This window comes from Protobothrops mucrosquamatus, unplaced genomic scaffold (assembly GCF_001527695.2).
Source record: "Protobothrops mucrosquamatus isolate PMUCROS unplaced genomic scaffold, P.Mucros_1.0 scaffold1025, whole genome shotgun sequence".
Classification (NCBI taxonomy): domain Eukaryota; kingdom Metazoa; phylum Chordata; class Lepidosauria; order Squamata; family Viperidae; genus Protobothrops; species Protobothrops mucrosquamatus.
The window spans coordinates 418,176-433,893 of NW_015387260.1; the positions used below are offsets into that span (position 1 = coordinate 418,176).

A 15,718-nucleotide genomic window follows, 5' to 3' on the forward strand; every position below is an offset into this window, starting at 1 on the left:
GGTCATTTACCAGTCAATAATTAGCTGCAATCCTCCAGGAACATATGATGTCAACTACTATTTCTCTCTTAGCATTTGGTCCTTTGTTCAAACATGAATGTTCTATTTCAGGTGTTCTCAACTTTTACATCTCCTATCCCACCAATCAATCTGTCAAAGAATCTGGACTGTACCATGGCAGAAACAAAGCAAACAATTTTTTTTATTTTTGAAAAGAATATTTATCAGTAGTGTACAAACCTATCAGATCTGAATTGTTCGCAAATTTGTAGTGCCCCGCTTGAGTTTGAAATACAGTTTCAGAACAGCTGTATTAACGTTTGGAGCTGGTACTAACGCAGGCTTGAAACGTCGTCCCCAAGATTGAAATCGTTTCAAACTTGAAACTTTGTCACATTTTTACATTGATACCATATGTTTATAGACATTTATCTGCTTGCAAGTAACAGGTATATGAGGAAGAGGAGCTGACTCCTTGAAGTAATGCATAGTGACAGAAGTACTATTATATGTGCGAGTAAGGAAAAGGACATTAACCCTGGATGCCTTAAGATCCCCTCCATGCCAGGGGTGTGTTGAAAGTAGGCAGTAACTAGTTCTGAATGATGCAGCAATGTGCTTTTTAAAACTGAATATTTCAGCAAAGATATCTGAGGATTCACAACAATTCCAGTAATAGCAGGATTCTCCAACCATGACTCCAGTAAAGCTTCCAATAAAATTGAACTTTCTCATTACTTTGATTATCACAAATTCAAGAATCTGCCCTGAATAATATAATTGAACTAAAATTGAAGTCCCCAAGGAATACATTTGTTTTTTTTAATGTAATAGCACCAGAAAAAAATGTAATTATAATTAACAATATCTTTGGTTTTGGTTGGTTTACTCAAAAAACTGAAGAGCAAGTTATTTCTCCTTAAGTGTGAATGGTAAAAGTATGAATGGTAAAAGTACTTAAGGAGGATTTTTTTCCCTCTTCCTGATATAACCACACTCTGTAATAATTGTTAATATGATAGAAAGGCATCAAATGCATGCCTAATCTCATTGATCATACATCTGCTTCAAATAGGATTGAAGTACAGGTAGTCCTCGACTTACGAACATAATTGACCCCAAAATTTGTGTTGCTAAGTGAGACATTTGTTAAACGGGTTTTGCCCCATTTTGCAAGCTTTCTTGCCACAGTTATTAAAAGAGTCACTGCAAGTTGTTAAGTTAGTAACATGGTTGTGAAGTGAATCTGGCTTTCCCATTGACTTTGCTTGTCAGAAGGTCTCAAAAGATGACCACATGAGCCCTGGATGCTACAATTGTCATAAATATAAGTCAGTTGCCAAGCTTCTGAATTTTGATCACACGACCACCGGGATGCTGCAGTGGCCGTGAGATCATAAGTCACTTTTTTCAGCGCCATTGTAACTTTGAATGGTCACTAAATGAACTGTGGTAAGTCAAGGACTACCTGTAATACCCAGAGATCTTAAGAATTAAATAGGTGTATGGACACATAAAAATGTGGGATACATTTGGATCCATAAATCACAATATTGCAGGCTTCGTTATATTATAAGGAAATCAATGTAAATTATTAATTAGGTCCTTCAGTTCCCGTAGTTTCAGTATAATTAGAGCTGAACCCTAGGTCCAAAAACGCATCGGACAGACTCTGCCTGGACAAACTAGATGCCTGAAAAACTCAATTGTTAAATGTGTTATTAGCTTTCTTTCCTGCTCTGCCTGGACTAGCAGGAAGAAGTGTTTTACACAGAAGTAGCTATGTGTGTAAGAATCTAACTCCTCATTCTCTGGCTAAACATCACCCCTGGCTCTCAAACATTTCTCTGGGATAAAGAATCAGTGGCCTTCAGCTTCCTTCCAATCGTTATCTTTATCAGGATGGCTTTCTTTGAGAACTTCCTCCTAACATTATTTATTGGTATTTAGCATTGAATGAAGCAGAATTATGTGAAAACACATTCTTAATGCTCGAGTGCTGTTTTTACCTTTTCATTTGGAAAGAATTTTTCTCTTTCAAAGGGCAGACAGTTTGAGGGGATTGGACAGCTTTCTGAAAGACATCCTTTAGCCAAGCGTATGCTTTGTTTGCAGGGAGCAACTGCTCCATGCAGAAATAATTGCATCAGAAGCTTGCTTGCAGCAAAAGCAGGCAAGCACTCTTTTCCCCCATTCAGGGCTGATTCGCGTCAGAGGTTATCTCTTAGGAACCTTACGCTGGCTGGCAGGGAACAAGGCCAGAGTTTATCCCACACTGCTTTCCTTGCTCTTGTAAGAGCATCACCGCGTCATGCAACTTTTCCCCTTGTTTTGTCTCTTAAGAATAATCCAGAGGGAAAGAAGGAATTATTTTTAATTGAAATAATCACTATTCCTTGATAGTCTTTATCACATTTGTAGGCGGTGCATCTGTCCATGTACACATGCTGTCTATTGGCTCAGCAGCCCCCAACCTTTTGGGCGCCAGGGACTGGTTCTGTGGAGGGCAGTTTTTCCGCAGACTGGGAGGGAAGTGGCTTCACATGTTGCCTGGATCCTGTGCATGTACAGATGGGGCTTTACTCAATTGCCTGGCCAGTTCCTGGTGGACCATGGACCAGTTCCGGGGGTTGGGGACCTCTGCATTAGCTGACACACACACCTCTCTCTCTCTCTCTTTCCCCCCCATTTATAACTCCAACTTCACATTCTTTCTATCTAGTTTCCTTGTCCCTTATCACACATTTCCTTTTTCAGTTCGCCTTGGGCTTGTTGCCTTATCGTATGTAATCAAAGAAGCCAGTGCGTGCACAAACATGGGAATTTGGTCATGAAGCTCAGCAGCTAAGCATCTATTTGAAAGAAGCTATGTAATTCTAGATCTGTTGCTGGCCCTCCAAGCTGGGGTCTATTCCTGCTGGTGTTTTCTTGAGATGGGAATTGTTATGAAATACAAATAGTCCTGGACTTACGGCAGTTCATTTAGTGACTGTTCAAAGTTACAGTGGCACTGAAAAAAGTGACCTATGACCATTTTTCATGCTTACAACCATGGTCACATGATTTTACCTTTAGATGTTTGGCAATTGGTTCATATTTATGACGGTTGCCGTGTCCCGGGGGTCATGTGATCACCTTTTGCGACCTTCTGACAAGCAAAGTCAATGAGGAAGCCAGATTCACTTAACAACCAGGTTACTAAGTTAACAACTGCAGTGATTCACTTAACAAATGTGACAAGAAAAGTCATAAAATGGGGCAAAACTCACTTAACAAATGTCTCACTTAGCAACATAAATTCTGGGCTCAATTGTGATCGTAAATCGAGGACTATCTGTGTAGCAGCTTAAAGAATGAGAAAAAGAGACTGCTAGAAAGGCATGCATGTCTTTAGAAAACCAACTATACAACAGTGTTGAGTTTTTGAAAGGTACCATCTTTTCTAACTGCTGTGTTGCCTGGGCCTCTTAATTCATCAATCTCAATCCTTGTAGTACTTCTGACAGCAAGTATGGAATGAATGAGTCATTGATTTGTTTAATTATTATAATGCTCAATCTGTCAAAATGATATATAGCAAGACCAAACAATGAAAATATTCATTGTAGTAGATCAACATATAACCATGGTAATAGAGCAAAATGCTTTAGAAATAAATTATTATCTTAATCTGTAATAGCAATGGAAGTGGCAGAGTTACCATCAGCCAACCCAATGAGGAGCAATAATCCGTTGGTAATAACCCAGTAGTGAAGTAATTAACTACCAAGTGGAGAGGAGCACACACCGATGACCTTGGATAAAATATATATGAAGACGGCTAGTAAAACTTGAGCTTAGCCCGAGAAAATAGGAAAGCCTAAGGGAAAAACTCAGAGTTGCCCATCTTGATCGTCAGTACAAGAGGGAGGGAAGGGGCAATGTTATCAGGTTTTCAGAATGATTTTGTTGTAGACTATATTAATAAGGTAGAGCTCTGCCTTGTGAGGCCTGCTTCCTGACATGGTCTACTTCAGGGGTCTTCGAACCTTGGCCCTTTTATAACTTGTGGACTTCAACTCCCAGAATTCCTCATCCAGGCACGCTGGCTGAGGAATTCTGGGAATTGAAGTCCACAAGTCATAAAAGGGCCAAGTTTGAAGACCCCTGGTCTACTTCGAAGAGCTGATATATATGCTCTTTGGGAGGAGCTCAGTTGTTACCATTTTCCAGAATGAGTCTGACTTCTCAATGAATAGAATTGGTTCATGTTCTGTTTGGATGTTCCGTTTGTTAACTCTTTATTTAGATGTAATTTTACTACGGTAGGATCCCCTCCCCTGTAAGTTGTTGAGATGCTGGCTATATAAATTTAAGCAAAAGGTAGAACTGAAGGAATGGCCATGGTAGTTTTTGTAAAAGTCAGATTTGAGATTCTTACAGTTTTCCCAGTGCAAACACTATTTATAATTTAAAATTACGGTTCCTGGTTTGTCTTTGTTTAAGCCTTTCGTGTCTGAACTGTAAATTCCTGAGAGGTTTATTCAAATTAAATGATGTTTAAAATCTGTTCTATATTTTTGCTCCTGCTTTGCTCTGATGAATACCTTTCATTTTTAAGTGTCCTCGTTCCTGAAGTATCATAAATATGCATGAGCCCAATGGCACTGTCAAAAATTGGTTGCTTTTTAAATAGCCAGCCTTTTGAAAATTTTGTCAGGGACACAGAACATAGAATCATAAGGCTGGAAGGGACCTCCATGTTTTACAGAAGAATCTTAATTTTGTATGCTTTCTTTTTTTCTTGCCTTTCTTTTCTCCAGCACCGAAGACATGTAGCCCCAAACAGTTTGCCTGTAAAGATCAGATCACATGTATATCCAAGGGCTGGAGATGTGATGGAGAGAAGGACTGTCCAGATGGCTCTGACGAATCACCAGATATATGTAGGTATCTTTACTTCCTCTTCTTTTCCCTAGTAATTATTTTTACAACTATTTTGATTCGGCGACCTGGATTTCTTTCCATTCACTTTTTTTCTGAGGGTGCAAAATGCATGGCACACTTCTCACTGTTTTGGGGACATTGAGAAACAAAACAGCACACGCAGAAGTTTTGTAAGAATTCTCCCACTTCTCCAGTTTGGAAAATATCATTTATTATTCACGTTTCTGTGCATGTTTTATTTATGGGCAACTGTTCCTCATTGGGTTTTTATGCAAAATTGGCTCTGAGAAAGCCTTTCCCCACTTCCACTTTTCTGATGAGTTTCCCTTCTCTTTCTTCTTCTCCTTTTTTGGCTTCCTCCTGTAGAAACCACGGACGTCTTAGGTTGATAGTGTTCCTAATTGAAGAGTCTTTAAAAATTGTCTGATTACTAATCTGCTGAGTAGAAAATTTTGTCATGCAGGGAATTTTACATCATATGGAGTATTAATTCTCTTAAGTGAAGTTGCTGGAGTCTGAACCTTGGGCTCTCTGCCTGTAAAGTATGTGCTCAGTCACTGAGCTATATTCCTTTCCCAAAATGAGTATGGGTGTATGGATGGTCAAAATGCCTTCCCTGCTGCTCCAGAAGCATTATTAGGACATGTTAAAAGGAAGTTTGGACTTCTTTATAAATGTTAGAAAGGGTCCCTTGGCAGAGGAAGAGCCTTAATATTGCTTTGATTTGTGAGAATTGCCAATGAGAGCTATTTAGAATAGCCAGCAGGCATTTCCATAGATAGTGGGAAATTCAGGAATAGTTGAAAATAAAAGGAAGAGATGCTGACTCAAATAAGTTCCCTTCTACCTAGCTTTTAACCCTCATAATTAAACCAAGAATTTAAATCCACTGGTTCCCCTGCTTTGTGTGAGCTTTGGGACTGTTAGTTAATTCATTAAGATTTATGTCTCACCTTTCCTCCGTGATCTTAAGATAGTGGACATATGACTCCTCAATATTTGCCCACAACAAACTTGTGAGATAGGTTGGGCTGGGACTTAGGAGTGTGGGATGAAGTCATAGAGAAATCTTCCAGGGAGAGGGAAAAAAAAAGGAATGGTTTTCAACAATAAAAATTCAAGTTAGAATAGTTGATGGTATGTCCCCAGATGGAATTTCTGGATACAAGAGGAAAGGCTTTTTCTCTTATAAACTCTTCTTTATTTATTTTTTTTAAAAGATCTTTCTCTGTATTTGCATACATACAAATCATGGAAAAGGGGACATTTCAAGCTTTCTTGGAAGGGTTTTTTGATTTGATGTTTAGGTTTAATATGTTTTAGTGGATGCTTTCGATTTGTTTAATTTAATATAATTTAATAGATGAGGGAATAGAAGGGGAACTCATCAAATTTGCAGCTGACACTAAACTGGCAGGAATAGCCAACACCCCAGAAGACAAGCTCAGGATCCAAAAAGATCTTGACAAATATGAACAATGGGCCCTATCCAACAACATGAGTTTTAATGTGGAGAAAAGCAAAAGTTTTACATTTAGGCAGGAAAAACCAAAGGTATAAGTACAGATTAGGCGAGACCTGGCTCAAAAACAGTAACTGTGAGAGGGACCTTGGAGTCTTAGTGGATAATCACTTGATTATGAGCCAGCAGTGTGCAGCAGCAACCAAAAAAGCTAATACAATCCTGGGTTGTATAAACAGAGACATAGACTCAAGATCACGTGAAGTATTAGTATCGCTTTATAAAACCCTAGTAAGACCACACCTGGAATACTGCAAACAATTTTGGTCACCATACTACAAAAAAGATGTTGAGACTTAGCAACTAAAATGATCAAAGGCCTAGAGACTAAAACATATGAAGAATGTCTGAAGGACTTGGCTAGTCTAAAGAAAAGAAGAAACAGGGGCGACATGATAGCATTACTCCAGTATTTAAGGGGGGCTGCCACAAAGAAGAGGGTATCAAACTATTCTCCAAAGCACCAGAGGGCAGGACAAGAAACAATGGTTGGAAACTGATCAAAGAGAGAAGCAACCTGGAATTAAGGAGAAAGTTCCTGACAGTGAGGACAATTAACCAGTGGAACAGCTTGCCTCCAGAAACCGTGGGTGCTCCATCGCTGGAGGTTTTTAAGAAGAGACTAGACAGTCACTTGTCAGAAATGGTATAGATTCTCCTGCTTGAGCAGGGGGCTGGACTAGAAGACCTCCAAGGTCTCTTCCAGCTCTATTCTATTCTAATATGTTTTAGTGGATGCTTTGATATTGTTACTGAGATGTATTTGTAGCCATTATAGTTATTTTTACAAGCTGAATAAATAGAATAGGGAAAAAAGAGGCAATACAAAATGTGTGTCTTTGTGTGTGTGTGTGTGTGTGTATGAAACAAACCATTTCACAAGAGTTGACTGTGGAGGACTGTTAAAAATATCCTAAGTGATTGAAGAGATGCTGAATGAGTTCTTTATATCTGTCACAGAAAATGTGGCACAAATATAACTGACATTTTCAAAAATTGTCTTGGGCATAAAAAGTAGTGTCAAGAAACAAAATTCCAATCTTTTTATAAAATTACAAATAGTCACATCACTAGATCATTTTTCAGAAAGTTCTAGGGACTGTTCAGGAAATGATAGTCTGGATAGTTTAATAGCTATGGCCAATAAGTTTCTATAACTAATAGAAACCACCATTAAAATTATCAGGGATATAAGAGAAAAGTATTACTGAAGAAAAATCCATGGATTTTTAATGAATAATTGGGAAATAAATTAAAAACAAAGCCACCTTTATAGAAATATGTGTTACAATCACATTATAAATAGTACTGACTGTTACTTGGAAAAGAATACTGAAGAGCTGGAATAGACATAGTAAAAAAGGAACTAAAATGATTTTAGGGGCTGAAGTAACTTCCCATGAAGAATTGCATGTCAGGCTTTTTAGCATTAGAAAAAAGGAAAAAGGAAGATACAAAGTATGCATAAAATGATGCATGTTATAGAGAAATTTTGTAGGATGAAGGATTATTTCCACTTTATAATTTTATCCTCGGCCTAAGGTTATCCAGTAAACCGAATGGAGCGAGATTCAGGGCAGATAAAACGGAGCACTATTTTCCACAGTAGATAGCAAAGGATTGGAATTTGTTCCAGCAAGATGGGAAGGGGTGACCCCCAACTTAGCCTTAAAAGGAGATGATGCAGACCCATAGCAGAGAAAAATATCAATGCCTGAGTCATGATGGCATTTGGGATTGTCAGGTTCAGAAGGATAGGCTCTTGATGTTACGTCTGAAGTAAGGGAATGGGAAGGTGCTGTTGCAACCATGTTCTGCTTGAGCAGCTTACCAAAAAAACATCTAGGTGGCTTCTGTGAGAAGCAGGATCTTGGGTTAAATGAGCTTTTGGACTGACTCAACTGGATCCTTGTTTTTAGCTGCCAGGTCCATTGCAATTAATTCCTGATTATAACAAGAAAGCGGATTTGGCCTCTGGGATGTCTGCCAATATTCTCCAGGGCAATATTTTGAAATAGACAGTCATTGCAAAATATTTGACAGAGGCCAGATGTTAAGTGTCTTTTGTATAGATGTGCCTCTGGAATGAGACACTGTGATTGTAGTAAGACAGTGACAAATCCCAGCTGATCTCAGTTTGCCTCTAAATTTGAGAATTGCATCAATTCAAATATTCAAATATTGTCAGTTTTCCCATATTGTTATTTGATGTCTAATGGAAGAACTTGTCGAAGATCAAAGCAGCTATAATAATTTTTTTTTACTATTTTCTGGTTGCAAAATTAACAAATGCAATTTATGAGTTTTAGTAGCAAATGCTATACAATTCTGTGTCAATAGATTGCTCACTGGAGCGCTTACCAAGAGGTGACTGCAATAATAATTAACACTTTGTCAAATATAAAATTTTTAAAAAAGAAAAAAAAAGTTTCAATTCTGTGGACAGTTAAAATAACCGCAGAATATGCTGTCTATTAAGGGGGAATTGGTGCCTTGTTGAAGTTCTTAACTCAAATTATTATATTCCATTTTCCTTGCCCTTCACCAAAACTTGTTCCATGAACAAAATAATATATTAAGGCAGTTTGGTTGACTTGCTAACTGCAGTTTAGTTTTTTTGAAAAAAAAATGTGGATTGTATATTTTACTTAGCATGATTCTGTGCTTAGTATAGCACACAGATATGTTTTTCCCAATTTGATGATGTCTAAATGTGTTGGATTCCATTCTAAAACAACTTAGATTTCTGGGGTGAGGAAGAGATGATGTTAATAAACTAAGTAAAACCCAATATTAAAAAAAAACAATAAGTGAATGCATTTTATTTCGGTCAGCACAGAACTATTGTTGTGAAGTATGAAAAAAGAGGGACCCTGATTTATGAAGCTTATCTCATGTGCCAACATCATTGATATTGCTAATATTGATATTAGAAAGTGAGCTGTTATCCCCAGCACTATAAATTAATTGAGGGGGGGATTTCAAGAGAAAGCCTTCTAACCCTAAAAAGATAAGGGGGCGTCAACGCGGTGCCATAGTGGCGTGAGAAAGGACTGGTTAAACAGCTACAGAAGATGGAGAACTTCTCAGTCCTCTGATCGCAGTGACAGGCAAGAGTTACCCCAGACAGGATTTGGAGATAAAGGAAATAGGAGAGGAAAGCTGGAGGTGTCATTGTTAATATCCAAGTTGGTTAGATGAAGTCAAGCTGACAAACATTTGCATGCAAACACGAGGAAATCTCAAGCATATTCCAAACAATGGAGTCCCTGGTTGGGATGAACTCATTATTGCTAATTTAGCCTCTTCTTGATTGTTCCCACAGATTTTAGAAAGCACCTATTAATTTAAATGCAGACACTAATTATTAATTAAGGTTTTGGACTGCTGACAAATTTGGGGTCAATACCTACAGAGGCTTTCCTCTGCGCTTTCTAGCCAAAGCATAAATATTTATTAACGCAGGCATCAACCATTGATCAGCCAGAGATCAGGTAGCTTTACTGTCATCTAAAGGCAATCATTTGGAGAGGCTGCAGCTGAGGATGAGAAGGAAAGCAGGATTGTTTGAACAGATCTTCTGATAGACCAGCTTCTTTTGCTGTCCCTCTCCTTGTCATTTCAGCAGGGGATCAGAAGATGCCTTTTAACAATAAGTGCCTGGGTTTGCATGCTTTTGTCTCTCCTCAGTTCCTTTCCTTTGGAATGTTGTCTCTTACAACATCCTATTACAGGATTCTGAAATGTTTCAAGATTATGAGTAAACAGGGGACTCAGAATTGCATTATATCAGGCATGTCAAACTGCTGGCCCACGGGCCGGATGCATCATGCCAAAAACCGCGCCCATCTCGTTGTCGGCAATGGGGAAAAAGTCACGATACGTCGTGCAACGTCATGTGACGTCGCGAGTTTGACATGCCTGCATTATATGTTTGATTGCTCTGGGCCAAGCAAAAGTCCTTGATGAAAGGGACTGACACAATTTGAACACATCTGGAAAGATGGTAGTTGAAGCAGTTAGGCATAGTGTAGATGTGTAACAGGCAACCTGGTGTCCTCCAGATGTTTTGGATTACAACTCTTGCTATCCTTGACTATTGGAAGAGACCAGCTTGGCTATCTCTTGCCCATTGTAGAGCAGCTTTTTCATTAAGGATGATGGCTTAGCATTATTGTACAGGGTTGGGTGAGGTTAAACTATGCTGAGATACTTAGCTATGGAAGTTTTTCTATCTAGTAAAGACTTTAAAAAAGAGAGATTTTGGGGGGCAGTAATGGAGTTTCTCTTTTTGCAAACAGAGGGGGGTATATTATCAAACAAAATTGTCTGGAGAATGAAGATGTTACCTGTAACAACCTTATGGTGATTTACACTAGGCTTAGTCTTTAATTTCCTACAATTTCGCTAAATTAAAAATCTACATGATAAAGATACAGGTTCAATACTTAGTTTAATATGTACCACATTACACTTGTAACATTTTTTAAAAATTCAGTTTGAAATGTTCCTGTTTGTACAAACGTAACCGACTGAGAGGAGCAGGTAGGGTATTTGGCTGCAAAGGTTGCAAAGCTAAAGCACAAGAAGAATTATTTACTCTATTAAAAAGAAAAAGAAGATGCTAAGCAACTTTTATTTTAAATCTCAGTTAATGTGGCCTTTATTGATGCTGGTGGGTATTAGAATTATAAGCATTAGTACAGAGTGGCCTATGTTAGGAGGTTTGTAAAGATTCTGAATTTAGATATAGGTAGTCATCCAATCATGTCCAATTTCAAGTCCCTGCAGTTTTCCTGGCAAGGTTTTTCAGAAGTGGTTTGCAGTTGCCATTGACTGAGAGAAACACTGACTGGCCCAAGGTCAGTTGTCCATAATCCTGGTTTCCATTGCTGATACAGTTAGAAAAATCACTAGCAGCAATAACAATAACAGTTGCCATTTAATATTAATAATAATCGCATAATAGTAGCAATCCTGATGTTTTTAGCAGAAACATTCTGTGATATCAAGTTAAAATAAAGGTGACTCTTTTTTTTTTATGGACTCTATAATGTTTTTTTTTTAATCCTTAAAATGTCACCCCTGCTTAGCTCTTTAGACTCTCAGTTTAGACCTTTTTTCAATTGTATTTATTTCTGGATTGTAGCCAACTCAATTAGAGAGGCTATATATTTATGAGCAAAAGAACAGCAACTTTTAAAGTGGTTTTTATAATGTTAACAATTCCTGACTAATGCAACCCTTTGGGGTGTACCACAAACCTGTCACATGAAATTAATTAGTTCATTTATTAGCTTTTAAAATAACTAAAGTAGTTTGTTAAGGTTCTTCATGCCAGTAATGATTAAGTGGCTGATGGAAGGACTATTCTACATGGCAGTTTACTTTGACTGATGGATCAGTACCCACCAAGGATCCTAACCTGAGCCATAAAAGAATTTGGCTTAATTAATCTTTAATATAGAATTGCTCAAACTAATTCGCTTAGTATGTTTCCCTTGGAAACACAGTCTGAGGTTTCATAGCCTTGTGGAAAAAGGATCTGGGTCAGCAGTAGGTAGCTTTGTGCCCTCCAGATATTTTGGACTGCAGCTACCGTACGTCAGCATGGTTTCAGTCTAAACCATTTGCAGTCCAAACTACTTGAAAATTTCCCAGGTGAATTCAAAATTAATTTTACGACTGAAAAAGAGTTCTCAAATATATGCTTTAAACCAGGGAGTCTTCAAACGCTGGCTGAGAAATTCTGGAAGTTGAAGTCTACAAGTCATAAAAGGGCCAAGTTTAAAGACCCCTGCTTTAAACCAATATTACCAGGAATAGAATCAAAGAAGCTGGCTATTTACTAAGCCAGTTGAACGTACATTTCATCAAGGTGTCTTGGAGCGAAGACTAACATTGTGCCTGTTGGATTCCCACATTCATTTCCTTAACAATTATATGATGAGCTCGGGCATTCTCCTTTCTAGATATAAAGGAACATGCAGTATGTGTCTAAACATCATCCATACACATGAAGTTCCATTTCTTTTTCTAGGATTTTCTATAGTGCTGGGCCCCTTGGTGACCCTCATAATAGCAATGGCTCTTCCTGTTTTCCAGGTCCACATAACAAGGTGTCAAGGTGCCATCCAAATGAGCACAACTGCCTGGGTACTGATCTTTGCATTCCCATGACCAAGCTTTGCAATGGCGAACGTGATTGTGTAGATGGTTCAGACGAAGGCCCACACTGTAGAGGTAAGTTATACAATCGGGTAAATGCCAGCTAATTAGGAAGCAAAATTCTGAAAATTCTTGGTGTTAAAAAGGTGTTTTGAAACTGCCATTGCGACATTGCAGCAAAAGAACAGACATGATTGTAGTTGTGTTAAGAAGAGAATGATGAGTAAAAGACATTCTTGCTATTAGTAGGATAGCAAGTGATCAAGGAACCACAATTAATAGTAACTAAATACAGGCAAAAGAGGTATAGATATTACTCTACTTATAAACTTTTGTGAACATTCGCTGATATGAACAAACCAGTCCGCAAGTCCATCTTAGAAGGTCTCTGAAGTCAAGAGAAGGTAGGAAAGAGTTAGTTTCCAATGTGCCACATCTGCATGCAGCATGCAGGAAGCCAGTCCTTTCCCGTCTTCTCCCGACTTTATCTAATTCAACATCATGGAAAGTCAGCCAAAAAAAAAAAAAAAAAAGGAAGAAGAAGAAGAAGGAGAGGAAGAAGAAGAAAAAAGAAAGAAGAGATTGAGCCATTGAAGTGATCCCAGACCAGCGGTTCTCAACCTATGGGTCGCGACCCCATTTGGGGTCAATCGACCATTTCACAGGGGTTGCCAAGCAAGGCTGTCCGCCATTTTTCCCCCCTTTTCCGGCGGGTGCCTTACCTCCCTTGGGCTGGGCCAGCTGGTGGTTGGCCTGCTCTGTCTCTGCCGCTTGCCAGCTACGCCTCGGCCAGCGCAGGGGGCGGAACCACGCATGTGCGGCGCTCCCGGGCAGGGAAAGTCCTCGACTTACGACTGGTTGGGTAGTCCTCGACTTACGACCGGTTTAGTCCTCGACTTACGACCGGTTGGGGGTCGCGGCATTAAAAAGGTTGAGAACCACTGTCCCAGACCATGCTTGAGCCTTTCAGCTCGATGGAGAAAGTGCTATCATTGTTCAAGATGCAGGACCCCAACGTTGAGTGCTTCCCCAAAATGTCAGCCCATCATGCGATTTGCTGCTACAGTGTCCTCTATGAGGAAAAGAGGAAGACCACTATCCAAAATTCACTTCAGGAAAGTAGAAAACCGTGCTGCATCAACTTCAAAGGACGAGCCAACAACATCACCATAACTATCAGGTGTTACTGTGATTCTGTCACTTATGTAAGGTAAGAACTCTACTGCACATGATTTTTTTTACACTAGTTTGGACTTGTGAACAGAACAGGCTTGTGAACAGCCTCTTGGAACGTAATCGGTTTGTAAGTAGAGTAATGTCTGTACAGTGAAAAGAGATGGGGAAAGACTGGAATCATCAAATTTTTTTAAATGAGAAAATGATGTCATACTCTTAAAAGCACACAGAACAGTATTGTATGAATGGTGCATATTACTGTCGTATCTAATATAGATTTTTGCTCAGTATAAAACAAACCATCTAATAAATGCATAATAGCTCAGAATATTAGCCTTCAGACACAAGCTTAGAAATTATTGCAGATTGCTGCCATTTCCTCTGAAAAAGAGAGGAAACTGCCCTCTTGCTTTGTGGGTTTAAAAGGCAAGATTCCTGCTAATTCTCATTGTTAATCAAAAATACTATATTTATTATGCTTTAGATGCACTGTACACATCTGTAACGGGTTATAATACTATGTTTTATATGCATAGTATACATGTCCCTGATTGGGTCGTAATTTCATTCTTCTGTAAATAATATTATAAAATGCAATTAAGAGGGAGCAAAATGTAAAAACGGCATAAATTAAAGGGAAAAACGAAGTGATTCAGATGAAAGTAGGGAATACAAGCCAGAAACAGAAGAAAAATTGCACATACTGGAGAACGTAGGTACTTTTTTTGTTGTTGTAAAACGTTACTTCAGCCCATCCTTCTATCTTCCTGCATAAATGGTTGGAAAACTATTTGAAGAGAGTTCAGTAAAGACAGAGAATCTTACTAAACAATAAAACTGCTGTCATGAAAAGCCTAAGTAAATCAAAGTAAATGTTCCCTAAGGAAGAGATTAATTATTAGCTTACGGTTTATCAGTATAATCTAAATAAGAGATAGGCTCTTGATAGAAGAAAGAAATGGATGGTTAGCTGACTGCTTTGCATATTAATTAGTACGATTAGCTCTGTACACACTTGTTAGGTGTTCAGTGAAGTTCTCTTTCAAGTGAGCCAACGTAGAAATTAAGCATGGTGCAGCTCTGGCACCTTGAGCAATTCGGGAGAAACAAGTGCGCAAAAGGAAAACAACCCCCCCCCCCAAAACCTCAAAACAAAAAACCTTATTTCATTTTCTTTGCCGGCTGCTAAATAGTCACATTGTCCCTGGGAGGTTTTAATGTTCCCTGGAGGTTTCACACTGTTGTAGATCAAAGAGGCTCATTTCTTTATAACTTTGTTCTATAATCCTATTGGAAAACTCACTCACAGCAGAGTTGAATGTTGGAGCATTTCAGAGCTTGTCACATGAGCAGATTATTCACCTGTAGACATCTGTCCTGAAGTGAACTTGAGAGAACACAGCTCTCGTTTGCGCGAGGGAGAAGTAACAGGGCGCCACCACTGGCGTCTTCATGGATGGCTGTCCTTGATGCAGAACCTTCTATGCGATTGAGGGCACTGCAACCTGAACACCTGACAGGTAGTCCTCAACTTAGAATCACAATTGAGCTCAAAAATGTATGTTGGTAAGTGGGAAATTTGTTTTGCCCCATTCCGCGATTTTTCTCGCTACATTTGTTAAGAGAATTGCTGCAGTTCTTAAATTAGTAACATAGTTGTTAAGTGAGTTTGGTTTCCCCATTGACTTTGCTTGCCAGAAGGTCGCAAAAGGGGATCTCATGACCTTGGGACACAGCAACGGTCATAAGTATGAACCAGTTGCCAAACATATGAATTTTGATCAGATGACTCTGGGGATGATGCAAAGGTTGTAAGTCTGTAAAAGGGTCACAAGTCACTTTTTTCAGTGCCTTTGTAACTTTGAACGGTCACTAAATGAACTGTTGTAAGTCCAGGAGGTCACAAAAGGGGCTCACGTGACTCCG

At 38.8% G+C, this 15,718-nt stretch overlaps 1 protein-coding gene across 1 annotated transcript in view; it reads left to right on the top strand.

The window, feature by feature from the left end:
* LRP1 (LDL receptor related protein 1) overlaps positions 1-15,718 on the top strand; it is a 313,597-nt gene that overhangs the window by 82,519 nt on the left and 215,360 nt on the right. The window contains exons 3-4 of the mRNA XM_015819951.1: positions 4,803-4,925; positions 12,554-12,691. Coding sequence (XP_015675437.1) covers positions 4,803-4,925; positions 12,554-12,691 — 261 coding nt within the window. The remainder of the gene's footprint in view (positions 1-4,802; positions 4,926-12,553; positions 12,692-15,718) is intronic.